This window comes from Corapipo altera, unplaced genomic scaffold (genome assembly GCF_003945725.1).
Source record: "Corapipo altera isolate COAL_440 unplaced genomic scaffold, ASM394572v1 308, whole genome shotgun sequence".
NCBI classification, from domain to species: domain Eukaryota; kingdom Metazoa; phylum Chordata; class Aves; order Passeriformes; family Pipridae; genus Corapipo; species Corapipo altera.
The window spans coordinates 608,365-624,300 of NW_020884925.1; the positions used below are offsets into that span (position 1 = coordinate 608,365).

A 15,936-nucleotide genomic window follows, 5' to 3' on the forward strand; every position below is an offset into this window, starting at 1 on the left:
GGAGAGAGGTCAGTGTGCCCCCACTACAACTCCATCCTGCACCCTTCCCCATGTCAACACCCAAGGCCTCTGTGTGGGGCTAGGGGCTGCTCACCTTCTGTGATGTCCCATGGAACTCCTCCCAGGAACACTTTGCAGGAGTAAACAGGGTTCTTGTAGTTTCGGGGAGGCAGCTGCCCGCTCCAGGTGCAGGTTGCTTCGTTCACAGCTTGGACAGACACCAGTAACACTCAGTACAGGATCACTTCCTTCCCACTCTCTCATAGGTCTCCCCCATATTCCCCAACTACAGGCTGAGCAGAGCTGCCCAGACACCTGCCTGTTCTCTCAGCAGGTAGGAGCCAGAGCCAGGCTTGTGCCTGGAGAAAGCCCTGCTCTTATGCAAGCTACATGCCCAGCCATGGTGCCTGCACAGACACCACCATGCCCTCCCAGAGGTCTGGGACCATCCCCTGGCCCTGCAGCCTGCCAGGACCACCCCCAACTCACCTGCTGCTTGCCGATGAAGCCGGGCTTCTCTTTCGATACTGAAGGGGTCTTCCGGAGAGTCCAGAAGATCCCAGGAAGGCCACGCAGATGCTCCAGGCCATCTTTTCGATGCACTGGCTGGGGAGGAAGTTACTGCAGCCAGGGCAGCTTGATCTTGATCCAGCTGGGATCCCACTCCCATCTTGAGGGGTTCTCTTGACACCCCACCGAGAGGCAGGAAGGGCAGAGGTGGGGAGATGCGAAGGCTTGACTGTAAGAGAAAGGCCACATTGAAATCCAGCTCCAGAGTAAGAGCACATAATGCCAGGGTGAGGTACCACACTGGGGCACCCTCACCCATGGCACTAGAAGGAGCTCTCAGTGATCTCCTGAGACCCTCTGACATCTAGCAGAAGCAGGAAAGCAGCCCCCCAGCTGCCCCAGCACCCTCATAGGACCAGAACTTCCCTGGCAAAGGCCTATCCCCGCAGCCATTCCCCCCATGCCCATGATCAGTAGCAGGGATTGTTAAGCAGGAGGCACCTCACAGACCACAAAGCCAACAGTTACCCCCTGCTGCACAACTCCAAGGACACTAACCCCCAGGGAGCACCAGTCACCCCAGGAGGAATGGCTTCAGTGGGCAGGGTTCACTGGCAGCACCCACTGGCTCCAAAAGCACCAGCTGGATCCCACCCTTCCAGCCCAACTCCAGGCCTGCCTGACCAGGAAGTGGACACTGCTGGCCACAGCCACTCACAGGTTTCACATGCCCCTCCCAGGGCAGAAGGAAGGAAAGCAAGGATTGAAGGAGCAGCAGGGATGTGAGACACTGCGCAGCTCACGGTGCCAGCTGTGCTGCAGATCCATCCCTGTGGCAGCTGCCCACACCAGGGCCATGCCAGGAGACCTGACCTTCCCAAACAAGGCCAGCACAGAGCCCTGTGCCCTGCACTGCCTGCCACCATCCCTGCCTAGGGTGCTGCAGCCACTTCCAGAGCAGATCCTGATTCTCCAGGGTGGATCACAGCAAAATCAACCCCACATCCAGTCAGCTGTGTCCTTCACACCCATTCCAACACAGCAATAGGTGTCCTTCACACACATCCCAACCCCTTGTCCAAGGGGTCAAGGCCAGAGTAACACTGTGGCAGAGCCAGAAGCAGCTCCTGGCTTATCCTTCTGTGTCAAGGCCAGGCCAGGCCATGCAGCAGCACCTCCTGAGCTGGCTGGAACCAGGCTGTCCTGCTGGCATCCAGAGCTGCTGCTCACAGAGCTCAGCACAGACTGGGGCAGCAAGACTGACACTTGCCGTGCTCCCTGCCTTCCAAATTTAGCTGTGCTTTAGGGAATAGGAGCAGGCTAGACCCAGTTTGCTCAAGAAGAAACAGCCCTGAGATGGGGAACTGCAGTCAGCAAACAGGAAGGGCAATGAAAGGCAGGGACAGGAGCTCCTGAGAAGTTCAAGCTGGAGCCTGGAAGTAGCTGTGCTCATCAGCAAACTTCCTGCTGGAATCAGGGCAAAGACACTCAAACTGACACACACCAGTTCAAGCACTCAGACCTCCCTGGGAGCTACTATAACCCATTAGGGCTGTAAGCAGAGCCCTACAGCCAAAATACCAATATAGAAGAAAATATATGACGATATTACTGGCTTGTGCTGAGGGAGTGCACGAGCAGCCCTTCTCCCAAACCCTGGGCTGTGTCAGTGTGAGCATGACAGCTCCCTCCAGCACTCCCTTCCCTGGCAGCCCCCCACAGCTCTCCCGTGCTCCCCAGAAACACAGCAAGATCCCAGGAACCACAGAGTGGGCACGAGACCCAAACTTACGATCAAGTCTGAGAGGTGGTCGGAGCCAGAGCTGAACCCACTGGTGTCAGAGTCCGAGGGGCTGCTGGAGCGGGAGTCCAGGAGGGACCGGGAGTTCCTCAGCGGCGGCGTGGAAAACTTTTCTGACAGGTCTGAACCAATGGGGTCTAGAGGCAGGAAACTCAGTGGGGGCTTCCCCAGGACATTCCCGAGAGGGTTACTCAGCATGCTGAGAACTGCAACAGAGAGACAGTGTCTGTCAGTGCTGCAGCACAACACACTGCCTTCCTCTCAGCTCTTCTGGCAGAGGCACCGGGCTCCTGCCAGCCCACAAATGGCATTATCAGGGAGGTGGCACCCCTGGCAGGTACCAACCCTCTCCACAGCTCTTTGCCATCAGTTGTGCCACAGTGCTGCACAGCCGGAGCCAGCACCAGCAGCCTGGTGTGGCTGACGAACACAAGGGTGGATTAATCCCCTGAAACTGAGATCAGCCAGAAATCCCACTTTGTCTGGGAGAGAATCAGAAACCCCAAAACCTGGATATGGATCTCAGAGGTGCTCTGGACAGGCCTCTCTGACCAGCCCATGCCACTTCTTGATGCTTGTGCCAGAGCAAGCTGGGAGCCCAGGGTGCAGCTCCCCAGCAATGGGGGCACACACCAGGCTGAGAGGAGCACACCAGCAGGCACTGCCAAGCTCAGAGGTGGGATACTGCCTCACATCAGCCCCACCAGGAGGTGGTTATGGGCAACCAGGAAGGTGCCAGCCTGGCCTGCTGACAGAGAGGCTTTGCAGCCCTCAGTGAGCCCCGTCCCTGGTGCGTGCTCACAACAAGCCTGTCTGGTCAGGCCTCTGCCTGAGAGCCAACAGACAGGTACTCGCCAGACTGCTTCCCTCACACAGCAGGTGTGTCTCCCACTGAGCAGAATCCAGGCAAATTCCTCTCTGCAAATGGAGCTGTCCCCCAGGCAGAGCACCAGACGACCAAGGGGTCAAAGTCATGTCCTGGTCAGTGATGTCCAGGCAGCTGCCACCCAGGAGGAGAGAGAGCACAGGGCAGGCTCAGCCACGCAGGATCCCACAGGGGCACAACACCAGTCAGCTCTATTCAAAAGGAGCAAGTCTCAGCAAGTTGAATGTGTCCCCAAACCCAATGGAAAGAGCAAAGCATTCAGAAATGGTTTCAATTATTCAGAGCTTGAAAAACAAGGCAGCTTGTCCTGAAGCTTTCAGTTTCCAGCAAAGCAAGTTTGGGATCCGCTTGAGCTCCTCCAGCCCCAACTGATCTCAGCCAGCTGGACCACTGGGTTTTAATCTTGGATTTTCAGCAGCTCCTGTGCAGATGAGGATTAATAATCCAAAACACCTCCCAGTCCAGGTAAGTAAAAATGCCATCATGCTTCAAGTACACTACGGTCAGACACCAGGACAAGGCAGTGTCAGCACCAGAGAAACCTGCTGAGGTGCCCGAGGCGAGATGCTGGGATGTACCTGTCCCAAGCCACATTATCCAGAGGCACACCTGCTGTGGAACTGGCATCTCCAGCCTCACACTTAGGGAGAAACCTCACAACACCAACAGAGATCCCAGACAGGTACTGGTAGGTCCTTTACTTGAAGCATCTCCCTTCAACCCAGCTGAGCCCTGAGTAACAGTCACAGCATCTTCCCACATTTGCAGAGCCTTATCCCTGCAAGTTTCCCCTATTTTGGTCACAGTACAGGACTACGCACTCACCTCTGACCACACCTGGAAAGGGACGTCCTGCCCTTGGCTCTCCCCAACAGCAGCACCTGTGCTCACACCCAGCCCTGCAGCCACGGGAAATCCCAGCTGGCCCAGCAGTCCTTACCTGGGCAGAGCCCCAGGAGGTGAGGGAATGAAGGCAGCTGGAGCCAAGGAGGATGCTGCTCCCTCCTAGTCAGGGCTCAGAGCAGGGCAGAGCATCTCCCAGCCCAGGCAAGCCACACTACACTGCTCCACCGACTTCTCTGAAGCCACGTGACATGTTTAAAAATACAGCCGGCGTATTGTTCCAGGGAGACAGCTGAATGTGTCCGACAGGCTCCAAAATCTGATTAGTCACTAAACAGCACAAGAGGCAAAGCAAAGCAGCTGATCCCATGGCCCAAACGCTCCCGCACTGACGCCCTCCTCCTCCCCAGCCAGCGAGGACAGTGGGTTTGGAACGCCGGGCAGGGAGCAGCCCTGTGCTGACCCTGGCTGCACAGCATTCCAGAGACCTGGAGCAGCAAGTACCAGGCAGTTTGCTACCAGGCAATGCTGTCCTGCACCTCATCTCCTGGTTACCGGAGATGAGAGACCACAACTCCATTCAGGATGCACTAGCAAGGGTTTGGGAGCTCATTAGGAGCTCCCAAAGGCATACAGGGTCCAGCTGCTCTGCCCCATTTATTCACCCTTACCCCTGCCACCACTTACACATTTCTCCCAGGAATGCTCAGCTCTCACCACAGCTACAAAACCAGTAAGGCCAGTATGAGCACACTGGAGTAGCAGGATTACTGGCCTTTAAAGGGATCCACTGTCTGGACATTAACCACCAGGCAAAATCCTGCTGGCTCCAACTGCCCCACTCCTAACCTCATGTCCTGGAAGCGCTGACATTCTGCTGTTAATGCAGATGGATTCCATCCACTCCAGCAGCTTTGACAGCTCTGCACAGGCAGCACTTGGTTACACGCTCTACAGGATACACTGAGCTCGTGGGAGACCCCACATCACCCCAGTGGGCCTGACTCAGCTTCAGCTGGTACCCATGGCCTCTCACAGGGACATTGGGAGGAAAAGCCATGAGCTATGCTCAGCATTTCCTCCTTTACACTTGCTTAGTGACCAGGTTGAATGCCCTGAATCCAGCCTCTTAGGTGGCCTAGGAAACATCAGCATAAGACACCAGATTTTATTCCTCACCCCCATCCTGATGGAATCTTGCTCTAACTCCCTGCTCCAACCCACCCAACCCCTCCTCACAGATGGGGCACAAGAGCCCAACACAGGCTGGCCATCTAAAAGCCCTCAAAAGTCCTTGTGGCCACAGTTCTCCCTGGGAAGTTGTCCTTGTGTCCCCTCCCAACCAGACAGCTCACGGAAGGGAATAACCATTCCCAACGCGCATGACAGGATGCATCAACAATTCCTGGTGTCAAGAACATCCTTGCAAGTCCCAAAGCGATGCAGTAAACGTCAGGGAAACAGACTAAGGAAAAAAAAGTGAGTGCAAAGAACTAAGTATTTTTCACATCTGGAGGGGAAATTTTAAACGAAGGGTCAACACAGCTCGCACAGCAGCCACGTGGGGAGAGCTTCTGGAACTTTTCCTGCCTCTGCTCAGCTCTGCAAGGGAGGTACATGCCAATGCTCCACTGCAGGGGACAGCAGGAAAGAAGCTTTTAGTAGAAACTCAGTGCTGACTTTTGACTCACTGCTGCAGCTTTAACAACTGATCCGGAGCCAGTGCGCTCTGCTCCATCTCAGAGTGTGTCAGCCCAGCACTGGCAGGTTTAAGAGTTCTGTGGAGCAGCCTTGACACCCACATGGCACTGCCAGATCATGGGCACGTAGGGCTCTCACTGGAGAAGGAGCATTTTAAAAACCATTCATCCTCCTTAGCTGAGCTTTTCCCAGTAAATGCTGTCAGACCAATGCTGTTGCAATGCACCTTAATTCCTGCATCATCCCAGGGCTCCAGAAGATACCGAGGGGAGCACAAGCCTCTTGGAGCCATCACACCCAAACCAGACACTTCACAGAAATAAGAAGCTACCCTGAGCCCACAGTAGTGGTTTCACAGGGCGCTGGTTTTAACTCTTGAGGCCAACTCTGCCCACAGACCCCACATTATCCTTTAAGTCCAGTTACCAACCACTGAACTATCACTTTTAAAGTGAATTTACCCAGTCTCAAGCAGATCACTCCATCAGTACAAGCTGCAGTTCACAGCATACCTTGGGAAAGTTGGCCTAAAAAACAGCAAGATGCCCAATACCCAATCCAAACAGCTTCAGAACAGCTTTTACTTTTCCACCTGCCAGTTAAGATTCCCAGCACGTGCCCAGAACCCTGGAGCACACAGCTCTTCTTATCAATTAGCCCACTGCACTAAGCACCACACGGAGCATCCACTGAATTTACTCCTGACAATCAGAGCTGACCAGAAGCTCTGCCACCACCACACTGACCTCTCAACAAGTGCTTCTGCTTGGCTCTGGGGAGACCACCCAGCAGAACGAGCCAACAGGAGATCAGTGCTGACACTGTTCGGTTTTAGTCAAATTATGTAGCAACTGAATCTTTCCCAGAGCAAAAATCCCCCTCACCTGACAGCTGCCCAGGTCCTTCTGTTCAGGTTCACTCCCCACGCTCAGAACATCAGTGGGAGCCTCCCCCTGGCTGGAAACAGCAATCCTGTTGCAGGAGCAGGGTGCCAGGCCCCAGTTCTTATGCTGCCAGCACCGTCTGGCACCTGCAGGCTCCGAGCGCAGGCGGTTCCGTGCCACGCTTGGCACAGCCCCGAGCGTGAGGGGAGCATACACACACATGTACTCTTTGAAGTCGCGCTCTGAAGACATGTTCCAGCCTCTCAAAGCTCACTGCAGGGCTGGAAAAAGCCTATTTAGAAGAGCTCAGGACTTGTCTGAGCAGGTCCGTGATGCCAAGGCCTTCAGAGGGTCACTTCTGTTGGCTGGCACCCCCAGTAAGGTTAGACAGAGCCACACTGCAACCTCCAGAGAGGAGATTCCAGAAGTTTATCTGCTGGGAGACTACTCAGCACAGAAAGGATGGTAAACTTAAGACGTCCCCTGCATCCATCAACTACTAAGGCTGGAAATCTACCCTTCTGCTTGGATGCTCTTGCAGAAATAACAGGAAAGCTCTTACCGAGAGAACTAAGGCAGAAGAGCCAGATTTCAGTGCCACCATGCTGCTGCTCCCACCAGGTGACACCTGAGGCCCAGAGGCTGCAGAACCATATACACTTTGGGGCAAGGCAACAGGGCAGGGAAGCAGCATGACCAAGGCCCTGGAGACTGAACACAGTGCAGTTTCTTTTGTCATGCATCAAATAAGCTTGTAAAGGGAAAAAAAAAAAAAGCTGATGTCCTAAACAATAGCCTGCTGCAATTCCAAAAAAACAGCTCGTCTGCAGTTTTTACCACCCAGCCAAGCTCTGCCCCGGTGGGGTGGGAGCAGCTGAATGTTTTAGTCAGCCAAAAAGCAGCACCTCCTACAGACACTGAGCAACTCCATGGCAAGAGAAACATTTGCATGTCTGAAAGGCAAATGGGCACCTCAACCTCCTCCTCCAGCTCCAGTTACATCTCTAAGTCAGGCAGTGACACAGCCAGACAAGCTGCCAGGGTGAGATCTCCCCCTCTGTCAGCAGCTCAAAGCTAGAGGCAGGGAAGGGGTGATCAATACTCCAGCCTAATCCTAAGCAAAGTTTTAGCACTTCTCACCTGCAGCCCTAGGACCTGGAGCTGCCTGTGAGGAGCCAGCACACCTGGGGCCACAGGGCCACCGAGCCACAGCCAGCTGTGGGGCTGCACCACACAGCACAGGAATGGGCTTTGCCTGGCACAGGGAAGGTAGACACTGGATTCCCCCTTCCATTTACAGACCACCAAACTCTTACAGGGGCACAAAGAAACCAAAGAAGCTGCAGCAAAAGCAGTGGCACAAGAATTTCTTCCTCTTAAGTGGAGCAGCCACAGGACAAGGCCAGGGGTGGAGGGGAACTCTGTCCTTAGGCCCTTGGAGCTCACCAGAGCAGCACACTGGATACCTCCAGAGGTCCTGTCCAGCTTAAATCCTCACAATTTGATTTTGTTCCCATTATCCATTGAAAAAAAGCAGTCACTGCTGTCATAAGAGGAGCCAACCCAAGTCCAAGGCACACAGTCCTCTCTGGGCTGTATCACCACAGAAGTCTCAATCATCTCAAACCAACTACCAGCTCACTACAAGAAAAGCAGCTCCAAAAACTGCAGAAGTGATCAAACCAGCAGCAATCACCATCTAAATAAGAACTACAGCACAGCCTCCCTTTTGTTTCTGAACTACAAAAGAGGAACCTCTGCCCTCACAGATTCTTCATTTGGGGCGAAGAAGAACTGAGGATATTCAGGCAGCTATTTCTGGCTTGCTAAGAAGGGGGCAGGGGAATAAAAAAGGCAGCATGATCCCACAGCTGAACCACAGAATTAGAGTCAGGACACCTGAGGTCTATTCTTGGTTCTGTCACCAACATGGTAAGTCACTTGCCCTGAAAAATGGAAACAGCAGCAGAACTAGGAAGAGAGAGAAGCTTATTGCATTAGCACCAGGGAGGCACAAGTCCTCCTCTGGCACCAAGAGCAGGGCCTGGCTGACAACAAGGCTCACTGAGGCAGGGAATTCACTGCTGTGTGTTTCTAGGAAGGGAGAACAGATGCCTAAGGTAAATATATAAATAAGAAACGACAGCTAAAATGGGCTTCAGAATTAGAAATGTCCAGGTGCATTCACTAAGCAGGCTGCCACAGCCACAACTGTCTTTAAAAAGATCAGAACACTGAAGTACAGCAGATTTTAACATGTATCAGTCCCAGAGAGATTTAAAAGCCAACATATTCAGGTCAAATTCTGCACAACAAGCTTCAGCTTTGCAAGTCTCAAGAACAAACACTTCTATATTTAAGTACCAAACTCCTCTCAATTATCTGCAGCAACATCCAGGGTGCAAACTCTGCTATGTGTTACCTGTGCTAACAAGAGTGACTCATCCTCACTCTCAGCTGCATCAGTCTGGGGGTGGCGAGTCCAGGATAGCCCCTTTAGAAGGGGGGTTGTCTGGAGGAGGGTGAGGGGTGCAGGCTGTTGGCCCTACCCCTCTGGACAAGGCAGTAGCGAAGGAAGAACAACAGGCTTTAGTCTCAAATGCAATCTTATTTGGGAAATGGCACATGAGCTTCACTAAGGCCTTCAGCTGGCACAAAGCCACTGTCAGACTGGCACTCACAGCCCCACCAGTGATGACTGCGGGTTCCCAGTTATCTTCCAGAGGTCTGCATGCCTCAGCATCACAGCTTTGGGGGTTTGCCTCACCTTCCCTCTGCACTCCTGGGAAAAAACCAGACAGAGAGACAAGGAGCTGGGCATTTCTCTGCATCCCTCCCAAAGGGGTGGTAGCAGCTGCCGTGCCCAGGAGCAGCCTCTGTGCTGGCAGCAGCACAGACAGCACCTGTGATTCAGCTGTTTTGCCAGTGCCTAAGGGACCAGGCACAAGGAGATGTGTTTCCAGGGTGCATCCCTGGCTGGAGATGCCCTGCTCAGTGCCCCAGGCCACACCCCATGTGTTCAGTCCTACAGCAGCACCAGGAAGGGACTGTGCAGTGACAGCTCAAGGACCACAGCACCATCTGGAAGTGGATCATTTCAGAGCCAACCCAGTGGAGATGCCCATTTAATGGGTGTTGTTCTGGGAACACTGTGGCAACCCAGGAATTAGCTTCTACAGCCCCCTTGGCCCACTGCTATTTCAGCCACCCTCCAGCAGATTTCCTACCCTGAGCAGGAGGTTGGGCTGGATAACCTCAAGAGCTCCCTTCTGAGTTACCCTAAAAAAAAAAGCCACCCTGCCAAGAGCACTGCAGGGGACTAAGAGCCCTCTTGCAGCAGTTCCACACGCAGTCACTGCATAAAAAGTCAGCAGGAGGGATTTCACCTGTATAAACAGGTCCAATGTTCCCTGCTGCCCTGGCCCTGGTGACACCCCAATGACAGGTCACCCTGCAATGCCACACCTGGGTATCACTGTGCCCAGGGACAACACAGCACCAGGGACAAACTCAGGCCTAAGGTAGCAGGAGTTGGGGAAGAGAAGAGCAGGCATCACTCTTACCTTCTGCTACAGACAGCACACTGGGAAAGCAGCTCCCAAAGCTGTTCCCCATCCCAGCTCCACGTGGAAGCACTAAGGCCAGCACACACTGTGGAGTTTGCCATGAAGGTACTGAACCAAAAACACATCCAGGCCCTCTTCTAGAGAGCTTCCATGTTCCCACCAATGGAGCTGCAGCAGACAGAGCTTTTCAGGTCGGCTCTGTCCAGCAAGGAACCATCTCATCCACTGCTTGGACATGTAGCAGTACAAGGGCTGGAAGAAAACTCACCCACCCCATTTCTCATCTGACTGGGACAATTCTGGGGATGAATCTTACCCCCAAGGCCAGAGCTTGCACACAATAAACCACCCTGCTGCTACCTCCAATATCAGTCACAAAAAGACTAAGTTACCAGTAGCCTGGTGCAGTTCAGAGCCACCAAACAGCAGCTCCAATGCTCTCCTCAGAAGGGAACACACCTGTTAAGGCTCAATTCCAGAGTGAGCCAACAGAAATGTTCTCCAGACCACCACTGGACACTCTGCACACTTGGCTGCTCCAGAGGTCACAATCAAACACCCCTCCCTGAGAAGCCAAGAGGAGGGTTTGGGGTGGTGCCCCCCTGCTCCCCCAAGCTGCCTCCAGCACAGGACTGGAGCTGCCCTGACCCACTTCAGTTCTGGATGGATACAAGCAGAGATGCTGGTTGGGTTCCTGTTCCACTTACTCCTCTATTTGCATCTTCTGTTTTACAGCATCAGCGCAGATAAAAATAAATCTGTTTTAGGAGAAGCTGCTCAAATGGAAGCTTTGAGAGGTAGATTAAGAGCAACTGCCATTAGAAACCAATTGCAAGCTCAAGTTTGATACTTCTTTTACTTATTTGACACATATTTTATTCTGTTAAGGATCAAATACTGCTGCCACATGAGCAGTGTGCAGCTATTAAGTGCTTCCCTGCTTCCCACTCCTCAGCACGGCCACTAAGGAATCAGCCCACAGACCATGAGCAGCCCTTATGGAAACACTCAAGGAACAAGTGCCCATTAAGCACCCACACCAAGTGCAGTCTCAGAAAAGCCCAACAAGAGTCAGGATGGCACAGGACAAGCTTTCAGGGACTCCTGGAGTACAAGCACCAAGCAGGAGACCAGGAGAATCAAGGCAGCTCCCAGCTTTGTTCCCTTATGCCATTATCACCCATAAACTCCACACAGGAGGCACCACCACCATGTTCGTGCTTCCACTACTATTCCCTGAACATCACTGGGCTGCTGGGAAAGCCTGTCTTCTTTTCAAGGCAACAACAGGCACCTACAATATGGAATTCAGGAACACTACCAAAACTCTGGATACCTGTTTACCTGAACCAGACACAGTTTGAGGTCAGCAAGAGATAGCCTTGTCTCCTTGCCCCAGCAGCCACACCATCAGTTGTGTGAAAGAACCCTTCACTGCATTTTCTAAGCAGACTTGGGCTTCGATCTGGCCATGTCTTACTCAGATGAAGCGCTTGCTCCCCGCACCCAAAGTTCCCCTGTCACTAGAGAGCAGGAAAAACCATCCTCTATTGCCAACCTAGTGTCATCCAAACACTGAGTTCTCCCATCAGGATGAGCCTCTGAAACATTCCTCTAGCACAAGGAGAGGGATTTTTACACAGCCAAGCAGGAATATGCAGGAGCTGAGGGTACAACTAGGTCTTCTGAAGCCACACGTCCAAAGACAGAAGGAAAACCAGCAGGGAGAGACCTGGACACGCACAAGGGAGAGCTCTGTAGAGCAGGGTTAGTCTAGCAGCAAATTAAACAGAGGGAGAACTGGGGAATTCCCTCATCCAAATCCTCTGTCTGCCCCAAGCTCTGCATCCAAGCACTCAAAGCAGCAGTCTGAGGAAGGCCAGCAACTCCCACGGTGTGTTTATGAACAGCCACCCCCAGGCTGAGCAGCAACGCTCACCTGGGTGGGTTCAGGTACCTGCCACCACCACGCAGCATTTGAGGACACTCTGGAAATAGCCCAACCTGAAGAAGCAGCATACGAATACCTCCTGCTGTTCTCAAGAAGAAAGCAGGAGCCCATGACAACAACCATTCTGCCTGTGCAACAGGTCTTTCATCCTTCAGAGGTGGGTTTTGCCTTGAAGACTTCAGAGTGATCCATGCTCAGAGGCCTCCACTATCTGCCAGGCGACACACAACAGACGGCAGCTCCAGCCTAGCAGATTTTAAGCAACTACAGATAAGCAAGCTTATTGCAAAAAAATTAGTTGCTGTGCTCTGGGAAGCAGGAGAACCAAGGGCTGGGAAGATTCAGCAGCATTTCCTTACCAAAGGCAATTTCCTCAGCAGAGTGACTGGAGCTGCAACCTTGCAGGCTGGAGAATGAGACAGCAGCAGCCACCCCGCAGAGGGCACAGATGAGGCTGGAGCTGCAGTCTCAAGAGCAGATCCAAGGAAAGGCTCAGATCTGTAGATGCACCAGCAGTTTTAGGGGCACACAACAAGCAGAGAGGTAGATACAGCAAGGTGCTCCATCAGACACCATCAGAAGAGCTCACCTGCTGGCTTCACCTAGAGAGAGAGACAGACATCCTCTCCAGAAGACTTGATCCTGCTGAAAACACCCTTGCAGGTTAGCATTGCAAACTTAAAGAGAGTGGCTTTAGGATGATTTCCCAGTGGGCAAGTCTACTGTCCCACATAGGGACAGCTCTCAATGTAGGGCAGGACAGACCAGCCAGACCAAGCAGCTGAAAACCAGCCAGGGAGACCCAAAATCTGCACAGGGATCTGCTGTACACTGCTGTTCTCCAGGTAAAAACTGGATCGAGACCCCATTTCCTTGTGCCACTTGAGGAACAGGGCAGTGAAGGTAAAGGATACCATCAAGGGCAGTCCCACCTCACTGCCTCTTAATCTCCAACCCTGCTTCTGCAGAGCAATGAACTAACTCTGAGATCTTAACACATGTGCCTGCCTACTGTGAGGCTACTTTTAAGATAAGGAAACACTGCCTCAAGAAATACAGCCAGGAATGGCAGGACTGGAAGTGTTCAAGGCCAGTTTCCTGCAGAAGTCCCTCCCCAGGCCACAGAGTAGGTTTCTGGGACTTGTTGAAGTATTTCCAGCCTGACAGATCTAGTGGCAGCAGAGGGTTTGAGATGCTTTGCCTGCTATGAGACAGCAGTTCAATCCTACAGCCAATAACTGCCTGCAGCTTGAGCCTGCAGCAGCCACTGCCTCCAGAGAGCCTCTCTCCAGACACCCAGGACAGGCATTGCCTCTGGGACACTCCCCAGGGCTCAGCACATGTCCTCAGTGTCTTACAGTACCAGGTGCAGCAAGAAAACTCACAAATAACCCTGCTGGGGTGCAAGGGGCTCAGCAGCCCTTTGGGAATAGGGTACATAGGCAGGATTGGGGCATACAAACCATCCCTGCTGCTCTCCAGTCTCTGGATCAGCAGGCACCTGATCCTACTGCACCAAGCTGCATGGTGACACCGCCCTAGGAGCACAAGGTGACACCAGATGGGTTTGCAGCCAAAGGTCCTTCCCAGGCTGAGGAAGCTCTGTGCTGGCAGGGAGAGGAGAGGAGGTCCCAGTTCATCAGTACTCAAGCACAGCACTGCAGGGGACCACATCAGCAATATTTATAGCCTGATTGTTAGCTTTTTTTTTTTTTGCATTTCCACCCTTCCAGCCACCTCCCTGTGGGTCTGCACAGCTGAGTCACTGCTGGAACCTTCCAAACGCTTGGGTGCCAGCGGCACAACAGTTCTGCTTGGCAGCGCCAGCCCTCCCTGTCCCCAGACAAAGGCCAGCTCTGCTGCAGCCTCACCTGCTCACAGGACACCCTGATGGGGGTCGAGGCCAGCTGTGGTCTTCCAGGCCTCAGCAGCACTTAGACACAGCAGCATCCTCACCACGTCCTCCCTCTTCCTGTCATAGCACGGACAGGCCACCTGGAAGCACCAGCATCTGCCAGCTCCTCAGATCCACACAGCTTTCAGACACAGAACACTCCTCTGCCACCTAGAATGTTTCGCAGCCTTTCAAAAGATGCTCCTGAACTATAAAGCTCTCCCCTCCCAAGGAGCTCCACTGCCAGTCCACGGCCCTTAGGAAAGAGAAAGGGCTGAGGCTCTGCAGACACACGAGGTGTGTGCCCAGGGACCAGCCTTTCACCTCTCCAGCCAGCACACACCGTCCCCAGCACTTTCAGAGCAGGAGAGTAACAGCAGCCCAGACTATCAGCACTCCTGGCCCAGCTGCTGCACAGCTGGGAAGGGAAGGTGGGACAGAGGGAGAACACTGTCTCTGAACCATGACACCTCCAGCCATAGGGCAACTAGACCCTCTGCAGAGCTGCTGAAGGCCAGAGCCTCCTCTGTGCAAGCAGCACAGCTGCAGCTGGGCAGGTTTTACATCCCAGCTATTCCCCCTTCATGGGTCAATGGGAATACCAGGAGTGAGGAAACAGGCCTCTCCAGACAGCACTGGGTGCCATCTTCCAGCAGCTGTTACCACAGGTTGTCTCAAACACACAGTGGGTGCAGTTCAGAGCCCAGGGCTGTGCCTGAAGCTCAGTTCTTTCCATGGCTCTTCCCAGGCCTCTGCGGCAGCAGGAGCTCCAGCACGATGCACTGCAGTCAGCGGGGGCACCTGACACCAGATACACCCTCTGCGAGTAGGGAGGTCACTGGAGCACCTTCAAATCATCTCCAAATGAATCTCCCTCCTGAAACCAGCAGCCCCTCCACCCCTGGCAGTGAAACCCCCCAGCAGGCCCTGCCAGCCCCACTGCCCAGCCTGCGAGGCACAGAGCCCACCCCAGGCTCATGCCAGCGCTGCTCGCCTGCCTGCCGGAGCACTGCAGAGACATCCGAGCCTCTGCCAAGGCTGCCTGGCAGGAAGCTGGCCAAGGGAGCAGTGGAGATGGCACAGTGGAGCAGGTGGGGCTGGGACATCCGCACCAAGCGGCCGCCACTGCGCGTGCCAGCCTCATTCCGCAGCGCTGAGCCCGTGGCTGGGGCTTCAGCAGCAGCAGAGCCACTCAGGGGGGTGTCACCTGCTCTAAGTGTGCTCTTCATCCATTAAAGACCCTGAAAGACAGAGACCAGCAGGGCCCCACTGGCTGCCAACAGCCAGAAGGGGCTCAGAGCACAGCTCTAAGGCACCAGGTCAGCCCACTGCACACTAACAACTTGTTTCTCCCTTCTCCTTCAAGGTTTCAGCTGGCAATGAAAGGAGGACAGACAGGAGTGTGTGGTATTCCCTGGTTCATTAGGGGAAGCCCACAGGACCATGTGGAGGTCTGCTCACTAGAGCAGAGCAAGGCTTAATAAAGCTACAACAGCCTGGCTGCAGGCAGAGCCCAAGTGCCTGTGCCAGGGCCCACAGGCAGACCCCACACCAAGACTTGTGCAAATTAGATGTGCTGTGCTGATCAAGCTGTTCAAACTCTGCTACCCTACTAGTGTGTTTTTTTCAGTTGCTGTTTTACAACTCATGCAGCAACATTTAGGGCTGTGTCCCAGAAGCTTCTCCTATCCCAAGGGCAGCATCCCCTGGATGGAGGTGGTCAACAGCACCCCCTTGCCCCCCTCCAACATCTACATGGGCAAATCCCGCTGCCCTGCCCCCTCAGAAGCTCTCTCTATTCCTGTCAGCACCAACTCCATGCCTGGGGCCTCTGTGTCACCCCAGTCTGCGCAGCAATGCACTCCCCTTTTAACAAAGCAGCAGAGTGCTGCTATAAAGG

At 53.8% G+C, this 15,936-nt stretch overlaps 1 protein-coding gene across 13 annotated transcripts in view; it reads right to left on the reverse strand.

Moving 5' to 3' along the window:
* Window positions 1–15,936, reverse strand: part of CPEB1 (cytoplasmic polyadenylation element binding protein 1) — a 38,340-nt gene that overhangs the window by 6,578 nt on the left and 15,826 nt on the right. For all 13 annotated transcript variants that reach the window (XM_027657710.1, XM_027657709.1, XM_027657711.1 and 10 more), the window contains 3 exons: window positions 2,303–2,517; window positions 490–739; window positions 95–208 (listed from right to left, as the gene is read on the reverse strand). In XM_027657710.1, coding sequence (XP_027513511.1) covers window positions 95–208; window positions 490–739; window positions 2,303–2,517 — 579 coding nt within the window. The remainder of the gene's footprint in view (window positions 1–94; window positions 209–489; window positions 740–2,302; window positions 2,518–15,936) is intronic.